The following is a 17,489-nucleotide window of genomic DNA, read 5'->3' as shown; positions in this document are numbered from 1 at the left end:
ACTCTTAATTAACTAATAGCGGAAAAAACTAATATTGCAAAACTTTTACCAATAATCATTAAGGCTTAATACTGCTTTTGGTCCCTAGTTTGGGAGGTTTTGTTCAATATGGTCTTACCTTTTTTTTTAGTAACAATTGATCCCACTTTTTGAAAAAACTGTTCAATTGACTCCTTTTTGTTTACGACGTCAATCTTCTAACGGTGCTGGTTACGACGTCAATAAGTTCTTTCATGCATTCACTTATCCAAATGTTATTTTAACAGTCCTGACATAATGTTATGTTAAAAATTATGTCATCATGGTATACAATAAGGACTATAATAAACAATTTAAACTTGAATATGGGACCACTATGACCAAAAAGGACTCAATTGAACAGTTTTTTCAAAAGGTGGGATCAATTGTTATGAAAAAAAAAAGGTAGGACCATATTGAACAAACCCTCCCAAACTAGGGATCAAAAGCGGTATTAAGCCAATTATTAATTATAACCAATATAGTTAAAGCCATATATAAAATTATTCTTTATTAAGCAATAGAGGGAAAAACTAGTCTAATTAACTTTCGTACTAACTTCCTTTTTTTTTTTAAATATCTCCCACTAAATTTAATAATTTTAAAATTTTTCTTTCATAATCTTAAACAAACAGAATAGTAATGTTTTTGGATGAAAACTGTAAAAAATAAATACTTTTTCTACAATCTTAAAGTCACTTTTATAAACAAATCTTGAGTTTACACACCAAATAAAATAATTTTAAATTTTTTCATTGGCTGATAAGCTTGATTGATCAAACTAAAATATTTGATAAACAAGATTATTTCACTAATTTATAAAATTAAAAGCCACTTTTGTTAACTTATTAATCCTGTAACATTTTTTTTATTCTTATTATATCGGCCGTGCTCAGTATAACAGTCTACATGTCAACACTGAGATAATTCAAATAAACTCTGCACCAACCTTTGGTTGGACTTTGTGATTTGATAGTTTTCAAAATAAACAAGGGCAAGAAACAAGACATATATCAAAGAGACGTGTTACTACAGAATTGTTAGATGAATGTTTTTCAGCTCCACCTTTTCTTTTCAGAATAGTTTGATAATGGCCCCAATTATTTAAGATGGAACACAGTCAAGAACAGAGTTTTGGGTTAGAACCTAGCTTCTTTTACCTGCCACAGTTTAGCTAAATAGTACCTGCAATATGAGAGGATTGAAGTTAGAAACATAATTTGTTAAGTATCTCTTCTACACCGATTATCTCTTTATCACCTCAAAATAACAACTAGTTAAAGTAATTAGCAGCTAAACCTTGCTAGCAGCATTTTTAACCATTCAAAGTTTATGAATAATGGACAATTTTATATTCTTGAAGTTGGCAAAATAATTACAAAACTCTGTTTAGAAAACAATACTTCTCTTTTATTCAGTCTTATTACACACACACATATATATAGAATATGGGATTGATATCCTAGTAAGAAAAACAAGATAGCAAATATATAGAATTAAAAACAATAAGAATTAAATCTGAAAGTTCTTAAAGTATCTTGACAATAAAGATAGAAAGGATTTATGGTATGAACAGTAAACGTTGTCAGAGAAAATTAATCCGTTATCTATGACATGAAATGGTCATACAAAATGTGTTGATGCAGTTTGTATTATTGGTATGCAAGCTGTTGAGGCTCCACGGATAAAAGAGGACAAGCGATAATAAATATATAAGCATACAAAGAATGCATGATTTTAATATTTTTGTTAACTAACAAAAAACTGTTGATAAATAATTTAATTCCATGAATTAATAAAAGAAAAAACAGTAGGTTGCCAATATTTTTCACAAACGATAAACCAATGAAAGTTTAAAAAGGCTCTGAATATCATAAGTTAACATGTCATCACAAGCTAAAGATATAAGCAGTCACTTAAGTTAATCAGATTACTTGATAATGAAATAACTAAAACATGGTCGAGTTGACCAACGTTGAACTTACAAGTTACATATTGACAGCAGTATCTAAGTCTTCGTAGAGACAAGCCATTAAACAAAAAGCACGGATGCATCAGAAGCAAGCAAAGTCATTATGTTGATCATGATCAACATAGCCAACAAGCGGTTGCATAAAATATAAGAATAGGTGGCACCACCGACCAATATCCCCCCTGCCTCTTTCCTCAGTCAGTGTCATTCTTGCCATCTTGCTGCAAAGAACCAAAATTCAAGAACAGAAGATATAATTTGTTTTATAACCATTAAATTACTTACCAAGAAAATGAGAGAATGAGTTGTAGTGGCCAGTCTAACGGATCAACAACAACCAGACAGCCATTGCAAAAGGCAAAATTATGAATAACTCAAAAAATTTCTCGTTATATCACCAACATGACAACTGGGAAGCTTATCAGGTGATGATGAATGTGTCTGAAATCCCATGAAATTTGGCACTTTTTGGTAGTTGCCATTGTGCCTCAACAGACCTGCATCAAGAAAATTAGTCAAAATCTCTTTGTTGAACTCAGCGTGCTGAGACATTATGGAAGCAAAGACATTTCCTTCCATCATATTTAAAATAATGACAAGTAGCCATTTCCACCTCTATAGAGGAACTTTCACGTTTTGTAGGCTCTTCATAACTACGCCAATAATGACGACTATCATTTGGAACAGAGTTTTATTGGTTGTGCATTGTAGTCCAAATGACCATGTTCGATTCACATATCTCTAACCTCGACTAAACTGTGAGCAGGTAGTTTTCTTAGTCCCGCCTCATTTGCCATGATATCTCTAACCTTCTCTGCATCTCTCCATCTTCCTACAGCAGCATAAAGTTTTGCCAACAAAATATAATTACCGGTGTTTTCAGGCTCAAGCTCAAAAGTCCACCTAGCAGCTACCTCTCCAAGTTCAACATTCTCATGAATCACACAAGCTCCAAGCAGTGCACCCCATACAGCATGGTTAGGTGTTATAGGCATTGATCTAATAAGGCTATAAGCATCGTTCAGTCTACCAGCACGTCCAAGAAGATCAATAATGCAAGTATAATGATCAACATGGGGAATAATTTGCAGTTGCTTGAGCATACATTTGAACAAAGAAAAACCCTCGTCAACCAAACCGGCGTGGCTGCACGCCTGTAAAACACAGGTGATGGTGACTTGATTTGGTTTTACTCCAGATTGTACCATCTGATTGAAAAGTCTCACCGCCATTTTTCCATGCCCATGCTTTCCATATGCAGCAATTATTCCACTCCAAATAATAATATCCTTGTCCTTTAGAGGAATTGTATTAAAAATCTGGTGAGCATATCCTAAACTTCCACACTTTGAGTAAATATCGACTAGAATACTTGCTACTTCAAGTCTGTAAATAAATCCAGATTTTATAAGGTAAGAATGAATGTTCTTTGCCTGTAGGAGATCGGCAAGAATAGCATATGCAGGAAGAAGACTCTTACAGGTTGCATTGTCAGGTTGTACACCTTTCACTTGCATTTGCTTAAAAAGTTTTATTGCTTCTACTGCAAGCTTATTTTGTATGAACCCAGATAGAAGAGCATTCCATGGGGCCGTTCTCTTCTTAGAGGTTCCCATAAACACTTTATAACTGAGGTTGCCGTGATTACATTTGGCGTACATATCAATCAAGGCAGTTTCCACAATGACCTCAGAATCGAGCTTTTGCCTTATTGCCCATGCATGGAGACACTTGCCATGCTTCAAATAAACCAAACTGCCACATGCTGATAGTATAGAAGCTATACTTACAGAATTAGGTTTCACTCCTTCACACTGCATCATGCGACAAAGCATTAAAGCACTTCTAGCATCCCCATTCAGAATGTATCCATTAATCAAAGTTGTCCATGTTACTACATCTTTCTCATCCATCTGATTCGCTAGCACGCGCGCTTCTTTCATCTGAGCACACTTAACATACATGTCCAGCAATGCATTCCTAACTACAATATTTCCCCAAAATCCTTTCTCCTGAACCAACCGGTGAACCCTCCTCCCAACCTCCAGATTTTTCAAAAGCCCACAAGCAGGCAATACTGAAACCACGGTTGCACAATCAGGCTCAACACCCTCATCCACCATTCTATCATAAACCCTCAGTGCATCCTCGGCACAGTTATTCCGAAGGTACCCATTTATCATGGTATTCCAAGAAATCACAGTCCGTTCCTGCATCAAGTCAAAAACCAGTTGGGCTGTTTCTTTCTCCCCAACATTCATATACATTGCCAACAAAGTGTTCTGGACGAATGTGTCAGAATCGAAACCAAACTTACAGGCCTGCCCATGAACTCCAACTCCCACATCAATCAAAGACAAGTCACCACANGCCTTGATAACAACCGGGTAAGTGAATTTGTCAGGAAAGGTCTGACCCGAGTCAAGCATTTCAACAAACAAGTTGAGGGCGTCAAAGGGGCGCCCAATTTGGACATACATTCTCATCATAGCATTCCAGGAGAACAAACTCGGTTGAGGCAACTTCTTAAACAGGTGGGATGCATAGGAAGCGTGGTGGCATTGCGCGTATGTTGTGGCAAGCTTACAGCAAAGCTCGGAGGAGGAGAATAGACCAAGTGTGAGCATGAATGCGTGCAGCTTTTTGGTTTCGGAAAAGGATTGCAAAGACGAAAGTTTTCGCAATAACGATTCGCACTGTGCTCCAGTGGTCACAAGCATCTTGGCTTTCTTCATTGAACCGTTAGTTAATTGGTTTATGCAAGCCGATGCTCCTAAGTTTATAGGTTTCGGTTTACCAGGACCCAGTTAAATTTTTTTGGTCTAAATGAAAAGTTATAATAATTCATGCAAAAAAAAAAAAAAAAGATTGAAGAGATCAGAAAATGGGCAAAAAGATATGCCTCTGTATGCTCTATCTGGAAATTCGAAGACAATGTACTATTAAGGGATAATACTGTGTCTTTAACATAGTTTGAAAATTCGATTCTCGTATACAAAAACATCTATTTAAATCTATGTTTATTAACTAAATTTTAATACTTTTAAGAAGTAGTAGGGGTGGACAAATCGAACTGAACTGTACTGCATTGCTAAAAATTGAACTGTAAAACAGTTTAAACAAACTGAACTGAACTATAAAACAGTTCAGACAAACTCAACTGAACTATTTTTTCTTTTATCACACTGAACTGAACTATACTGAATTGTACTAAATTACAGTATGAACTGAACTATTAAGTGAATTGTAAACTACACTAACTCAACTATTAACTGAACTGTAAACTGCACTAACTAAACTAAATTATTAACTGAATTATAAATTACACTAACTGNACTATTAACTAAATTGTAAACTACACTAATTTTAACTAAANTANAATATAAACTGAACTGAACTAGTAACTATNCTAATTTTAAACTNAATTGTACTAATTTTTAAACTAAATAGTATAACAATACATATTCTTTTTAATTGAAATTTATTTTAATATTTATTTTATTTTATTCATAAGTGTCTAATAAATTGATTTTTAATTATTTAATATTATTATTTTCTATTTTATTTATATTTTTTTATTATCAAAAATTATTTTATTTTATTTTTTATTTATTTATTTTATTAATAAAAAAATATAAATATATGTATAAATATATATATATATATATATATATATATATATATATTATTTATATAACTTAAAAAATATAAAAATATAAATTACATTTTTTATTTTTATTGATAAAATTATAAATTTTGTGATAAAAAAGTTGTCTTAAAAAATTAATTATTATTTTTTTATGTGAAAAATTATTTTTATTAATATTTTATTATTAAATAAAGTTTTCTTGACGAGATGAAACAATTGAACTGAAATTAGAGAAGATGTAAGAGTAAATACAGTTCTCACAGTTAACTGTAACTGTTAAACTGAACCATAAGATAGTATACTGAACTGTTACTAGAAATGGATAGTTATTTTTAGTACAATATAGTACAATTAACTACAGTACAGATCAGTTATTTTTGCCCAGCCTTATTCATTGATGTTCGACTGAATAGAAGATAAAATTGAAAGGAAAAAAAATTAAAAGATATAAAAAGCTTGTGAATTATATGAAATTTTGTAATGGTGGGGTTGATAAAATAAGGAATGTTGTTGAATGATTTATTTTTCACTGGTTTAGTTACAGAAAAGTAGAAGAAAATAAGTATAAATATTATGAAAAGATCAGTCCACTCATATAATTAAGTTTAATTTTATATAAATATATTTTTAATTTAATAATATGATGAAATAGTATAGACCTGATTTTTATAATTGTTTTATATAAATATAAATATGTTGTCGAGCATCCTATGTTATAGCTAAAAAGAAAAAGAAAAACACTCCAACTCCCTTCCAAATCTTGGTTGTGGAATCCACTCATTCCTATCACTTTTTCGTTTTTAAGTTTTTTTATCAACTAAAATTAATATTCTCTTCATCCCCCGAATTTATGAAATGAATATATAAGGCCTTGTTTGTCTTTCTAAGTGTAGCTTGTATACTGAATCCTTCGATTTGCACAAGTATCTTGGACTTTCTCCTTCTGCACCCCCACAAAATTCTTTAGCACCTCTCATTTATTTTAGAATTGAAATATGGAAGTAAAATTTGTAGATTTTTGGTTGGATGCTTTGAGTTTATGATTAGAAATAAAAAACAATATCAAACGTTTCTCATGACTATTTGTAAAATTATAATTAGATTTTGATGGAAAAGAATATGTGTTCGACTGAATTTGAAGCACCTTTTCGGTTCTTCATATCCATCCACCACATTAAAGTTAAACTTCTACTTCTGTCTTATACATTAACTTTTAAAATTATTAATTTCTGGTCTGTTTTATATGTGTTGACGTGCTTTTTTATTTTTTCAAGTAACACAATTTAAAAAGTTACTGAGATTTTGCAGTGTCAAATAAACGTAAGTAACACGTAGGTGTGTCATTATACTATTACCATTTCACAAAGAATAATTATACTTTGACATGCTTTTTAATTTTAACATTCAAGTGACACACAGTGGGTTTCATTGATAAACTTTTTCAACCAATCAAATTACGCAATTTAAAAAGTTACTGACATTTTGCCGTGTTAAATGAACGTAATTGACACGTAGGCGTGTCATTGTACTACTACCCTTTCACAAAGAATAATTATACTTTGACATGTTTTTTTATTTTAACATTCAAGTGACACACAGTGGGTCACACTGATAAACTTTTTCAACCAATCAAATTACACAATTTAAAAAGTTACTCACATTTTGCCGTGTTAAATGAACGTAACTGACACGTAGACGTGTCATTGTACTACTATCCTTTCACAAAGAATAATCATACTTTGACACGCTTTTTTATTTTAACATTAAAGTGATACAGAGAGTGAGTCTCACTGATAAACTTTTTCAACCAATCAAATTACATAATTTAAAAAGTTACTCACATTTTGGCGTGTCAAATGAACGTAACTGACACATTGTACTACTACCCTTTCACAAACTTCATATTCTTCTACATGCCTTCTTTTATTACTTCTAGTTATGAAAATAATATATACGAATTAGGATATATATTCTACTTTTCTTCAAGGACCATCAAAATAATGTAAACCCTAATTAGGGTTATATTTGGTGGGAATACGGTTGGAGCAATTTTTGTGGTGGTGCTGATAATCTGTGAAAAGAGGAAAACACTGTCCATAAAGATAATACTTCTTCTTTGTACTATATATCTTCACATACAATGCAGAACATTTCTTAACCTACGCTGTTAATGTCACTCTTTTAGAGTAACATAAGCACATTATAGTGTGGATACACTGCTAACAACGACCTCAAGATCTGCATAATTAGCATGGCGTTTGAACTGATACTAACATTTCTTTGTTGCTTAATTTGTTACTCATATGCAATAAGGACTGCATGCATGGGAGAAAAAATGATTGTTTATTAAATTTTAATTACTATTAATGCTGTTTTCTCTCTCTTAAAGAATCATTATCCATGACTGCCTTATCTGCAAAAAACTCATCTGGGTTTGCTGGGAAGACAAAAAAATTCCTTTTTGAAACTAACGTCATGGCTGAAGACAAGCTGAAATCTTTAAGAGTTTCATCTCACACCATAAACATGACGTAATGTCTCACACCATAGGTTAAGAAGGAAATTTTAAGTTTATGTCGATCTCATAAAACCGACCAATTTATTAAGTAAGATTTGCGGCAAAGTGGAGAAAAAAGAGCACTCATTCACAGTATATAAAAGTGAGGAGGAATCTCACATGCAGAAAATGAATAGCTGTCACAGTGAAAGAAAGAAAGAAAAAATGAATCGAGGGTGGTATTTTAGAGTAGTGAGAGGAACAACATATCCTGATGGATCCTGTGTTGTAAAGCATTGGGTGTGGCATTATACGACATAGAAGATAGAAGATCCTCGTCTATTATTCCCTGAATGAAAAATCACATCCTCCACTTCTTCAACAACCCTTTAGCTTTTTCCCCCCTTCTCTTTTGGAACGGAAGTGGGTGTGAATAATGGACCTCTTTATTTATATGACCCATCATATATATATAAACCAGAATCTCTCTTCCTACACACCCCCACCTATCTTCTTTTGTAATCCTCAAGCTTCCTTTTCCCTATCTCCACCTTCTATTTTCCTTCTCTTCAACCTTAATCGTTAAGGCAATAGAGAGAGAGACGCGTATGCATCTACACATACCCACCACCTTTTTCTTATCAAAACACTTCTTTCAAGTATTTCTCATTACCTCAATGATTTTCGAATCCTGATATAATCATGTCTTGACGCGGACTCTTAATTTCGATCTTCTCTACTTTCATCAAGATTGAGCTACCCATTCTATTATTTTTAAATATAAAGATCAAACATATGCTTCGTTTTCATATATTCTTTGCCACTTTTATATATTTTTATTTCAAGTATAGCTCTAGATTTACAGGTTTATGACAAACACCTAACTAATTCAACAATACAAATAAATCAAAATCTTAACTTTAACTTTTCTTTTTGTTTTGTATATGTGATTTTTTTTTTTTACGTATATCAACTTAGTCTCGTATAAATTCATGGGTTGTCAAAATTATCCAACTTTAGTCTTAATAGAGTAAACTTATGGGTGGCTGTTTGATTGATGAAAAATAAAGTTTATCGTATGATAATATAGTTTCGTATAAATAATTTATAATGTATTTATATATAATTAATGATATCGATCCTAAGGAGGGACGGTACCATTAAACTAGTTTCCTTAATTACCATTGCTAAAATTAAGAGACGTTGTATTTGTATAAATTTTGAAAAGAAAAAAAAAAGAGAGTAGCCAATTAGTAGAGAGGGTAAAAAGATAAGAGATGCGTAAATTAATTATATATATATATGTAACTAATGTATGGAGAGATAAATAAAATAATAAAATATATGAGATGTGGCTAGCAAGCATTGGATCCCCTGTAATGAGAGAATATATAGATATACTTGTTAGATGTTTACACTAAACATATTCTTTATACTTGATATTAGAATGTGTAGAAATTTATCATGACTAAATAAAATGTTATAAAATACATTAAAGAAATTAGCATAATCCTATAAAGTTGGTCATCTCATCAAACTCATAATCTAGTACCGACGAAGTGTGTTGCATGAATTAAAAAAACTGCATTTGTCGTGTGTGTATATATATATATATATATGACATATTTTATTTTAGATCATGATATTTTGACAGTTATTTTTAACAAACTTTTTAACAACAGAATATGTATCATAATTTTATTGATCTGTTTAAATTTATATTTAAAAAATATCTAAAACGGATCAATCACAACTTATCACGTTATAAAAAAATTATAAAAAGATAGTTGTTAAAAATAAATAAATTCCTCTTATAAGGCAACAAAGTTTGTTTTAAAGTGTCCATTAGAAATCACATTACGCAAAATAAACATGGTTAGTAAACGAACGGAGGTATTTTCATCTTTGACAGAAGGAAGAGGAAAATTGATACCCTGTCATGTATCATGAATTGGAACATATTCCTTGGTCACGCGTGCCGTCTTTACACGCGCTGACCCATCAAACCACCAATAGCATGCATGCATATCCAACAAACGCCGTCCACTGGGGTCCACCATGTACACGTCATCCTCTGCCCACATTACTACGACCCATCCATCTCAGAGAGAAAATTTTAAATTCTGATGGATCCGGATCACGCTTTACTATTTTTTTTTCCTTATTTTTCAACAAGATATTCCTATAAGAGTTATAATCATTATTTTATAATAAAACCTAAACCTTTAGTATTCCCTTTCACTACTAAATGTGTGATATCTTCTATCACGGCACTTAATTTTCAAATCTCTCATTATTAAATATTAAATGACAAGAACGGAGATATGATTTAGGAAAAATACTTTTAAATGTAATTTTCTATGATAAATTGGTATAAGGCTAATCTTTTAAATATGTGTAGTATTGTATGCGTGAATTAAAATTTAATAATAATTATATTGATTGAAAAAGTGATAAAATTGATATAAGGCTAACCTAAGGTTTGGAATGTGAACGCTACTGGACTCTCTTGACTAATACGCCTATGTTCCCTTCATTTCGTGAAATATATTAAATTAATATAACCTGTTTCTGAACGAAATAATAATTAAAAAGAAATTAAGTGAAGACAGTAAACGCCATGGAAAATGGAGTATTCCTTTCTTTATTGCCAAGTGTACAATGATCCCCATATAAAGAAATACATACATGTGATAGATCCAAAATGATATTTAATCATACATAATTACTCAGTAAGTTTGTATTAATTAGTAACTAAGCGATATGGTATAAAAAATACCAAAATACAAAAAAAAAAATCTATGAAATAATTAATATAAAGGTTAACTTTCCCTCATTTGTACGAAGTAATTGAGATGTTTCAATGGAAACAATTTGACAAGATACCCATTCCCCACACTTTTTACTGCTTAACTTTACCAAAAACATTTAGTTATTCAAAAAGTGATTTGATTCCTGAAGATTTATCTTCTCGGTGGATCCATTTTAATAAAAATAATGAGAAAATGATAATTAGTTTATCTTTATTAGACACATTACAAAACTAAAATAATTATAAAAAATGATTTTTTATTTAAAAAATGAAAAAAAAAATTGTGTGAGAATATAGTTTTGTTTTAAGGTAATGGTGTAATACAATGTGGTGACAGGAATGAAATGTAGTTAGGTAGGAACGTAGAAGTGCAAAACTTTCCGCAAGGCTTACAAAGTAGTTAATGATGGACCTTTACCAATACTTTTCTTTTTTGTTTTTTGGTATAAATAAAGAGTTAAAGATGAGTAGTGGTATGCTTTGTCTTGGGGCCCATTTAAAACTTTTGTGGGCCCACATTATAGAAAGCACGACTTAAGTAGCTGCTTTAAGCCTTTAACGCCCACTATTTGACTCTTTTGTCGTTTTACAGTTGAAACATCCTTTGCCATATATAAAGGAAGGGAACCGTCTTTTCTAGATGGTTTAAATTTTTTTTTTCCTAAGTTAAGTTCTAATGTTAGTTTAGTCTCCGCTTTTAAAAATGTTAACCTTTAATCCTTATGATTTGATACATTTTTCATATTATAGGGACTAAAGGTTGAAATTTTTAAAAGCGGGAACTAAACTGAACATCAGAACTTAACTTAAAGACCAAAAAAGGTTTAAATCTTTCTAGATACGTGAAAATAAATCCATTTATTTTTAACTTCTTTTTTCTTTTCATTGATTTTAAATATATGGGTCATGTCAATACGGTTCAAGTTTTCTTTTTGTATTTTTGAGAAATGCATATCAAACTTTTGTAATGTCATGTAAAAACTAGTTATTTCTATAGAAATAAATTTTCCTTACTCTATTCTCTTTTCTTACTCAATCTCAAGACCATCTCCTTTAAGTTTAAAAAATATAAGTTATCAGGTAATCTTTTAGTTTTACGATTGTATTTTTCAAATATTATCAATAAATGAAAACCGATGCCGATATAATTTTATAAATATTTAACATAAAATTTAATAAATTTATCGTAACAATAGTTCGGTATAATTAATATTTAAATTTAAATCATGGTATTTTTGCGATTGAATAAAAGTATAAAATTACTTTATTATATTTATCGTTTTTTGTTTTCTTAAAAGAAAATGCACCCTAACCATTATGTTAACTTTCACGAATAAACATATACTTTTAACATTTATTATGTCAAATTTAAAGTAAAATTATAATTTTGTAATAATAATTGGCTTCAAAGTTTAATGAAAAAAATCCTACTTGCTGATATTGAAACGATTTTTTGTTTGTTTTAATTTTAACTAAAAACAATGGTAAAATACCTAATTTTGTGGGAAAGAAATTCGAATTAGCTTTGTGAAAGTCCTTGTCTTAGACTTGGTACATTTGGCTTGATTTGAAAGGTGAGTGGACATTACTAACTTTTGGGGTATTCCGGAAAGACACAATTACAGTTTACTCAAATTGATGGATAATTTTTGTCCACAAAACATAACGTGTAAGTACAGCAATCATGACGCAAAGTCAAAGCTTATATAGGATATATCTACGTCACTTACGTGTGTTTTTACATTCCCCTAAAATTTTTACACATTCATTTTATATATTATCTTTTATTATTTTTTTAAAATATAAATTTTGTTATTTTAACTATTTATATTAAATAAATGTAAAAATATGTTATCCTACGTATTTTTAACCTTATCTATACAAATTTCAGCTTTCAAACTCAATCAAGAAAAACCAAAGAAAAGAGGATCTCAAGGGTCACAAAAAAAAAAAAAAAAAAGCTATAGGTTTGCTGATTTTAAGTTAATATGTTTTTCAAATTAAATAAATTGGATTATATAATTAATGATTTAGATATTTGAGCAGAGAAAAAGTAACTAATGTAATATATATTCTTTTACATTTATTTAACACATAATATTAAAATAAAATTATTATAAAAAAAAGTAAATATTTTGTATTTTTTTAAATATAAATAAATAATAGAAAAAAATAATACCAAATAAAAAATTTATGTGTGTAAAAATATTTTTTTTAAAAATATATAAAGTGGATTGAGTTAGATGGCTAGTTAGGTTTCTATATATATTTGGAGGCATATAGGAAGAGTCAGATGACATGAGCATAAACGAAAAGAAGTAACCCTACCCTTTACATGCACACAAGCAAAGATAAAAGGGCTACAGTAATAACAACCCAAAGCCCCCATCTTCAAGCTTCAAAAATACCTCTTTCCATCATTCACATCAGATAGCACAACAAGGTCATACCGCAACACCTTCTGCTAGTCTTCACCAAGCGATGAGAGTTCCCGTTCCCTCATCCCCACAGGCTAACCCAAAACCCACTAATAACCTACTCCGTACAATTGCACTTCCCAACCTCAACACCACGAGCCTCTGCTACGAGCCCACCTCTGTCCTCGACCTGTGCCGAAGCCCCAGCCCGGGCTCCGAAAAGCCCACCGATCACTCAGTTGTCGTCACGGACTCCCAAGATTATCTCGACCTGGACGACCATGCGTTGCACAACTTGGACTGGGACTCCATCATGAAGGACTTGGGCTTACACGACGACTCTGGTGCTCCCCTCTTGAAGACTATTCTTCACCCCGACAACAACAATAACAACCCATGCGACGACTTCACAATCGCACCCTTCGACCACGCCATTGAATTCTCTACTCTCTCCGACATCTACTCCAACCAAAACCTCACCTTCGATTTTAACCACCTCGTCCACGATTTCAGCAACCAACATCACAACAGCGGCTTCGATTTCATCGAAGAGCTCATCCGCGCCGCGGATTGCTTCGACACCAAGCAGTTACACGTTGCACAGGTGATATTGGAGCGGCTCAATCAACGGCTACGATCCCCCGTGGGAAAACCTCTCCAACGCGCAGCGTTTTACTTCAAAGAAGCTCTCCAGTCTCTTCTCTCCGGTTCGAACCGGACGCCCAGGATTTCCTCGCTGGTGGAAATCGTGCATGGCATCAGAACCTTCAAGGCCTTCTCTGGAATCTCGCCGATCCCAATGTTCTCGATCTTCACCACCAACCAGGTGGTTCTCGATCACGCTGCGTGCTCCTTCATGCACGTTATCGACTTCGACATCGGCCTTGGGATCCAATACGCTTCTCTCATGAAGGAGATAGCGGAGAAGGCCACGGAATCGCCGCTTCTCCGAATCACCGCCGTCGTTCCCGAAGAGTACGCCGTCGAGAGCACGCTGGTACGCGAAAACCTGGCGCAGTTTGCTCTCGAACTCAGGATTCGCGTCCAGGTCGACTTCGTTCCGCTCCGAACCTTCGAGACGCTCTCCTTTAAGGCAGTGAAGCTCGTCGACGGCGAGAGCACCACCGTGCTCCTTTCCCCAGTGATTTTCCGCCACCTCGGAAATGCTGCCGCTTTCTTGGCGGACTTGCGGATGGTCTCTCCCAGCGTGGTGGTTTTGGTGGATAGCGAGGGGTGGGCTGATATGGCCACAGCAGCAGCCTCGTCGTTCCGACGCGGCGTCGTGAGCAGTTTGGAGTACTACTCGATGATGTTGGAGTCGCTGGATGTGTCGACGGCTGGGGGAGGAGGGGAGTGGGTGAGGAGAATCGAGATGATGCATCTGCGACCGAAGATTTTGGCGGCGGTGGAGAGTTCATGGGGGCGGATGCCACCGTGGAGGGAGAGCTTCTACGGCGCCGGAATGCGGCCCGTTCAATTGAGCCAGTTTGTGGATTTCCAAGCAGAGTGCTTGTTGGCCAAGTCGCAAATCAGAGGCTTCCACGTGGAGAAACGTCAGAACGAACTTATACTGTTCTGGCATGACAGGGCCATGGTTTCCTCGTCAGCTTGGCGGTTTTAGAAGACAGTAAATTGCTGTTCCTGGAGAGGGAATTATGAAATATTAACCTACCACTAATCAGTAGTACTGCTGCAATAATATTGTTACTTATTACATTTGAATTTTGAAGTGACTGTGATGGAAAATGTAGGTATCTTTGGCAAAAGGAAAAAGAGGGGAGGGATGAACATGTATTTATTCTGGACCATTTTGTTATCTTCTAAAGTTGGAGGGGGACGCTGTCTTTCTTTGTTGGGCTCTTGTTATCCTAATCAACTTTACTCATTTTCCAATCAAAGAGGGTTCTTTCTATGCCAGATTATATGGTTCTTTGACTTCTTTCTATCTTTTATTCCTGGTAGTATTCAAAATGATAAATCAAAGGTTTATATGACAAGCATATTCAATTACATTATTACTTCGTCGTATTCACCTTTTTTTTCTTCCTCTCTCGTGCGTTAAATTATGTTCTCAATGCCAAACTGACATGACACGATAAATATGTCAATAACAAAGAACATTCACTCTCTCTCTCTATATATATAGGGCACTAGGGTGAAAGCATCTTCATCATGTATAGAAAAAGCATAGGGGGTTAGGAAAGTTGTGCCGATAGCCTACCAATTTCATGCTGATATTAAGTTCTGAGACAGATAGCGTTTGGAAAAGCACGTATTGTTACTTGTAAATTGTGATTATTTTCTGCAACATGAGAGACAATCACTTTACCATTCATGCTTCTTGTTCGTTCTGAAATGGATCTTTTTCCTTTTCTGACAGCTTTCGACGATGGTTTTGATAAATGGGGATTTTAGGAATTTCTTATCTAATAAATTTACATGCGTGCTCAATAAAAAATGGTGCATGGAGTCTGAGCGTTGATGTTTGTGATGGTAGATAGTGATCGTTTTGGAGACAACTTGGTGCACTTATCGGCTGAGAATCATGAGATATGATTGTTCATGGCGAGTCTTCAAAAAATGTCCTCGAACATTGGCCAGATAGTGACCTTAAGTTTCCTTCAATCATTTTCCCCAAATACTATTACTAACTTGAGTAGATAATAACAACAACTAGTGTACCTAATTTATATTTTGGCTTGTTATATGAAGTAATCGGTCCTCATTCTAAATTTATAATATATAATAATATTTTGAATTTAGTTTTGATGATCATTTATCATTCTCCGTTGAGTTTTTTTTAGTGTTTTTTTCTTAGCATTCAAAATACGTTGATATTGACGTATTGAAAAAATTGATATATTTTAAAACATCAAAATTCGTATTTATCGATGTATTTTGAAAGGATAGAAAAATCTAATAAAAAAATCCAAAATCCATTTTGAGACGCAGAATGAAAAAAAAAAGTTCGAAATTCACCTTCTCATCTCATCTTTTAAACTAAAAGTTTAATTATATCCTCATATCTCATATTTAATAAGAGGTATAAAATATTTGTTTCAAAAAAATTATACTCTTTATCTTGCAAAAATATATTTCGCAGCAAACGTCAAGCTGTGGCATTCTTCTCAATTGCAATAAAATTCAACATAGTTGAAAAAAATAATAATACCTATATCCTACAAATATTTAAAATCATTATGACTTTGTTCAGAAGAGCTTCTCCATGAGTACTTTTAAAGAGGTAAAAGTTGAAATGAAAGTGAAATTACTTTTTTATAAATTAAAATTAGGTTATATTTAAACTAAATTATATAGAATAATATGTTTTCATTTTTCTGCCAAAAACGCTTAAAAAAATTTCTCCAAATGACGACTTTAATTATTAATAAGAAAGGTTTCATATTGTGTCAATAATATTGTAAAGTTTTTAAGAACGATAGACGAGTTAATCTTTCTTCAAAAAATGGTTTTCTTTCATGTAACTATGAAAAATATATCTTTAGACTCCTCCGTTAAAATCATAAAGTTATTTTTTATTTTATTACTTCTCTTAAAATGATTTTTAATTAATTATTTTATATTTTTTTAATTTTAATTTTAATTTCTTTTTTTCTCCTTATTTAAAAAAAAACAGTAAGCAAATCCTTTTGAAGAGATAATGTTCCAATAAATCTATGTACTTTTTTTTAAAATACTATTTTTAGAAGAAGAAAAAAAAGACTAACTATATAAAATATCAAAAGCACTGTGACGAAATTTCAATTTTATTTACTGAAATAAAATAAAAGTGTTAATATGTGTTACCTGAATTTTGCTCTCAAACAAAAGTTCTACACGTGAAGAGACCGGGTGAAGCGAAATTTTTCTTCCTGCAGCCCTTTTGTTTTTCCCCGCACCTTTAAAAAAGTCGTAATTCTCAAATTCTCCCTTATTAAAATTATAACAAAAATTTTTAGGCTTCTTTATTTTTTATATTTTCCAAATTCATTGTTCTAGAATATATTTTCAGATTCAAAAAATATCTTTCTAAATACGGAATTAGAAGTATGAAAAAATATATTTCGATTTGAGTATTTCGGTAGGTACTTTTTTATTCGAAAATATTATATATATATATATAT

At 32.4% G+C, this 17,489-nt stretch overlaps 2 protein-coding genes across 2 annotated transcripts; one reads left to right on the top strand and one right to left on the bottom strand.

Moving 5' to 3' along the window:
* Nucleotides 1–1,044: 1,044 nt before the first annotated feature.
* LOC106777253 (pentatricopeptide repeat-containing protein At5g39350) lies at nucleotides 1,045–4,817 on the bottom strand. The gene is made up of 4 exons (XM_014664816.2): nucleotides 2,604–4,817; nucleotides 2,276–2,487; nucleotides 2,004–2,211; nucleotides 1,045–1,203 (listed from the first exon to the last, which is right to left on the bottom strand). Exon 1 carries the CDS (start codon nucleotides 4,723–4,725, stop codon nucleotides 2,722–2,724), a length of 2,004 nt encoding a protein of 667 aa, XP_014520302.2. The 5' UTR covers nucleotides 4,726–4,817; the 3' UTR covers nucleotides 1,045–1,203; nucleotides 2,004–2,211; nucleotides 2,276–2,487; nucleotides 2,604–2,721.
* An 8,407-nt stretch (nucleotides 4,818–13,224) lies between these two features.
* On the top strand, nucleotides 13,225–15,372 carry LOC106776373 (scarecrow-like protein 15). The gene has a single exon (XM_014663810.2). The coding sequence runs from the start codon at nucleotides 13,430–13,432 to the stop codon at nucleotides 14,984–14,986; it is 1,557 nt and encodes a 518-aa protein (XP_014519296.1). The 5' UTR covers nucleotides 13,225–13,429; the 3' UTR covers nucleotides 14,987–15,372.
* The last annotated feature ends 2,117 nt before the right edge of the window (nucleotides 15,373–17,489 follow it).

This window comes from Vigna radiata, chromosome 11 (genome assembly GCF_000741045.1).
Source record: "Vigna radiata var. radiata cultivar VC1973A chromosome 11, Vradiata_ver6, whole genome shotgun sequence".
Classification (NCBI taxonomy): Eukaryota; Viridiplantae; Streptophyta; class Magnoliopsida; order Fabales; family Fabaceae; genus Vigna; species Vigna radiata.
The sequence above is the reverse complement of the archived record's forward strand: the minus strand, read 5'-3'. Positions and strand labels throughout refer to the sequence as shown.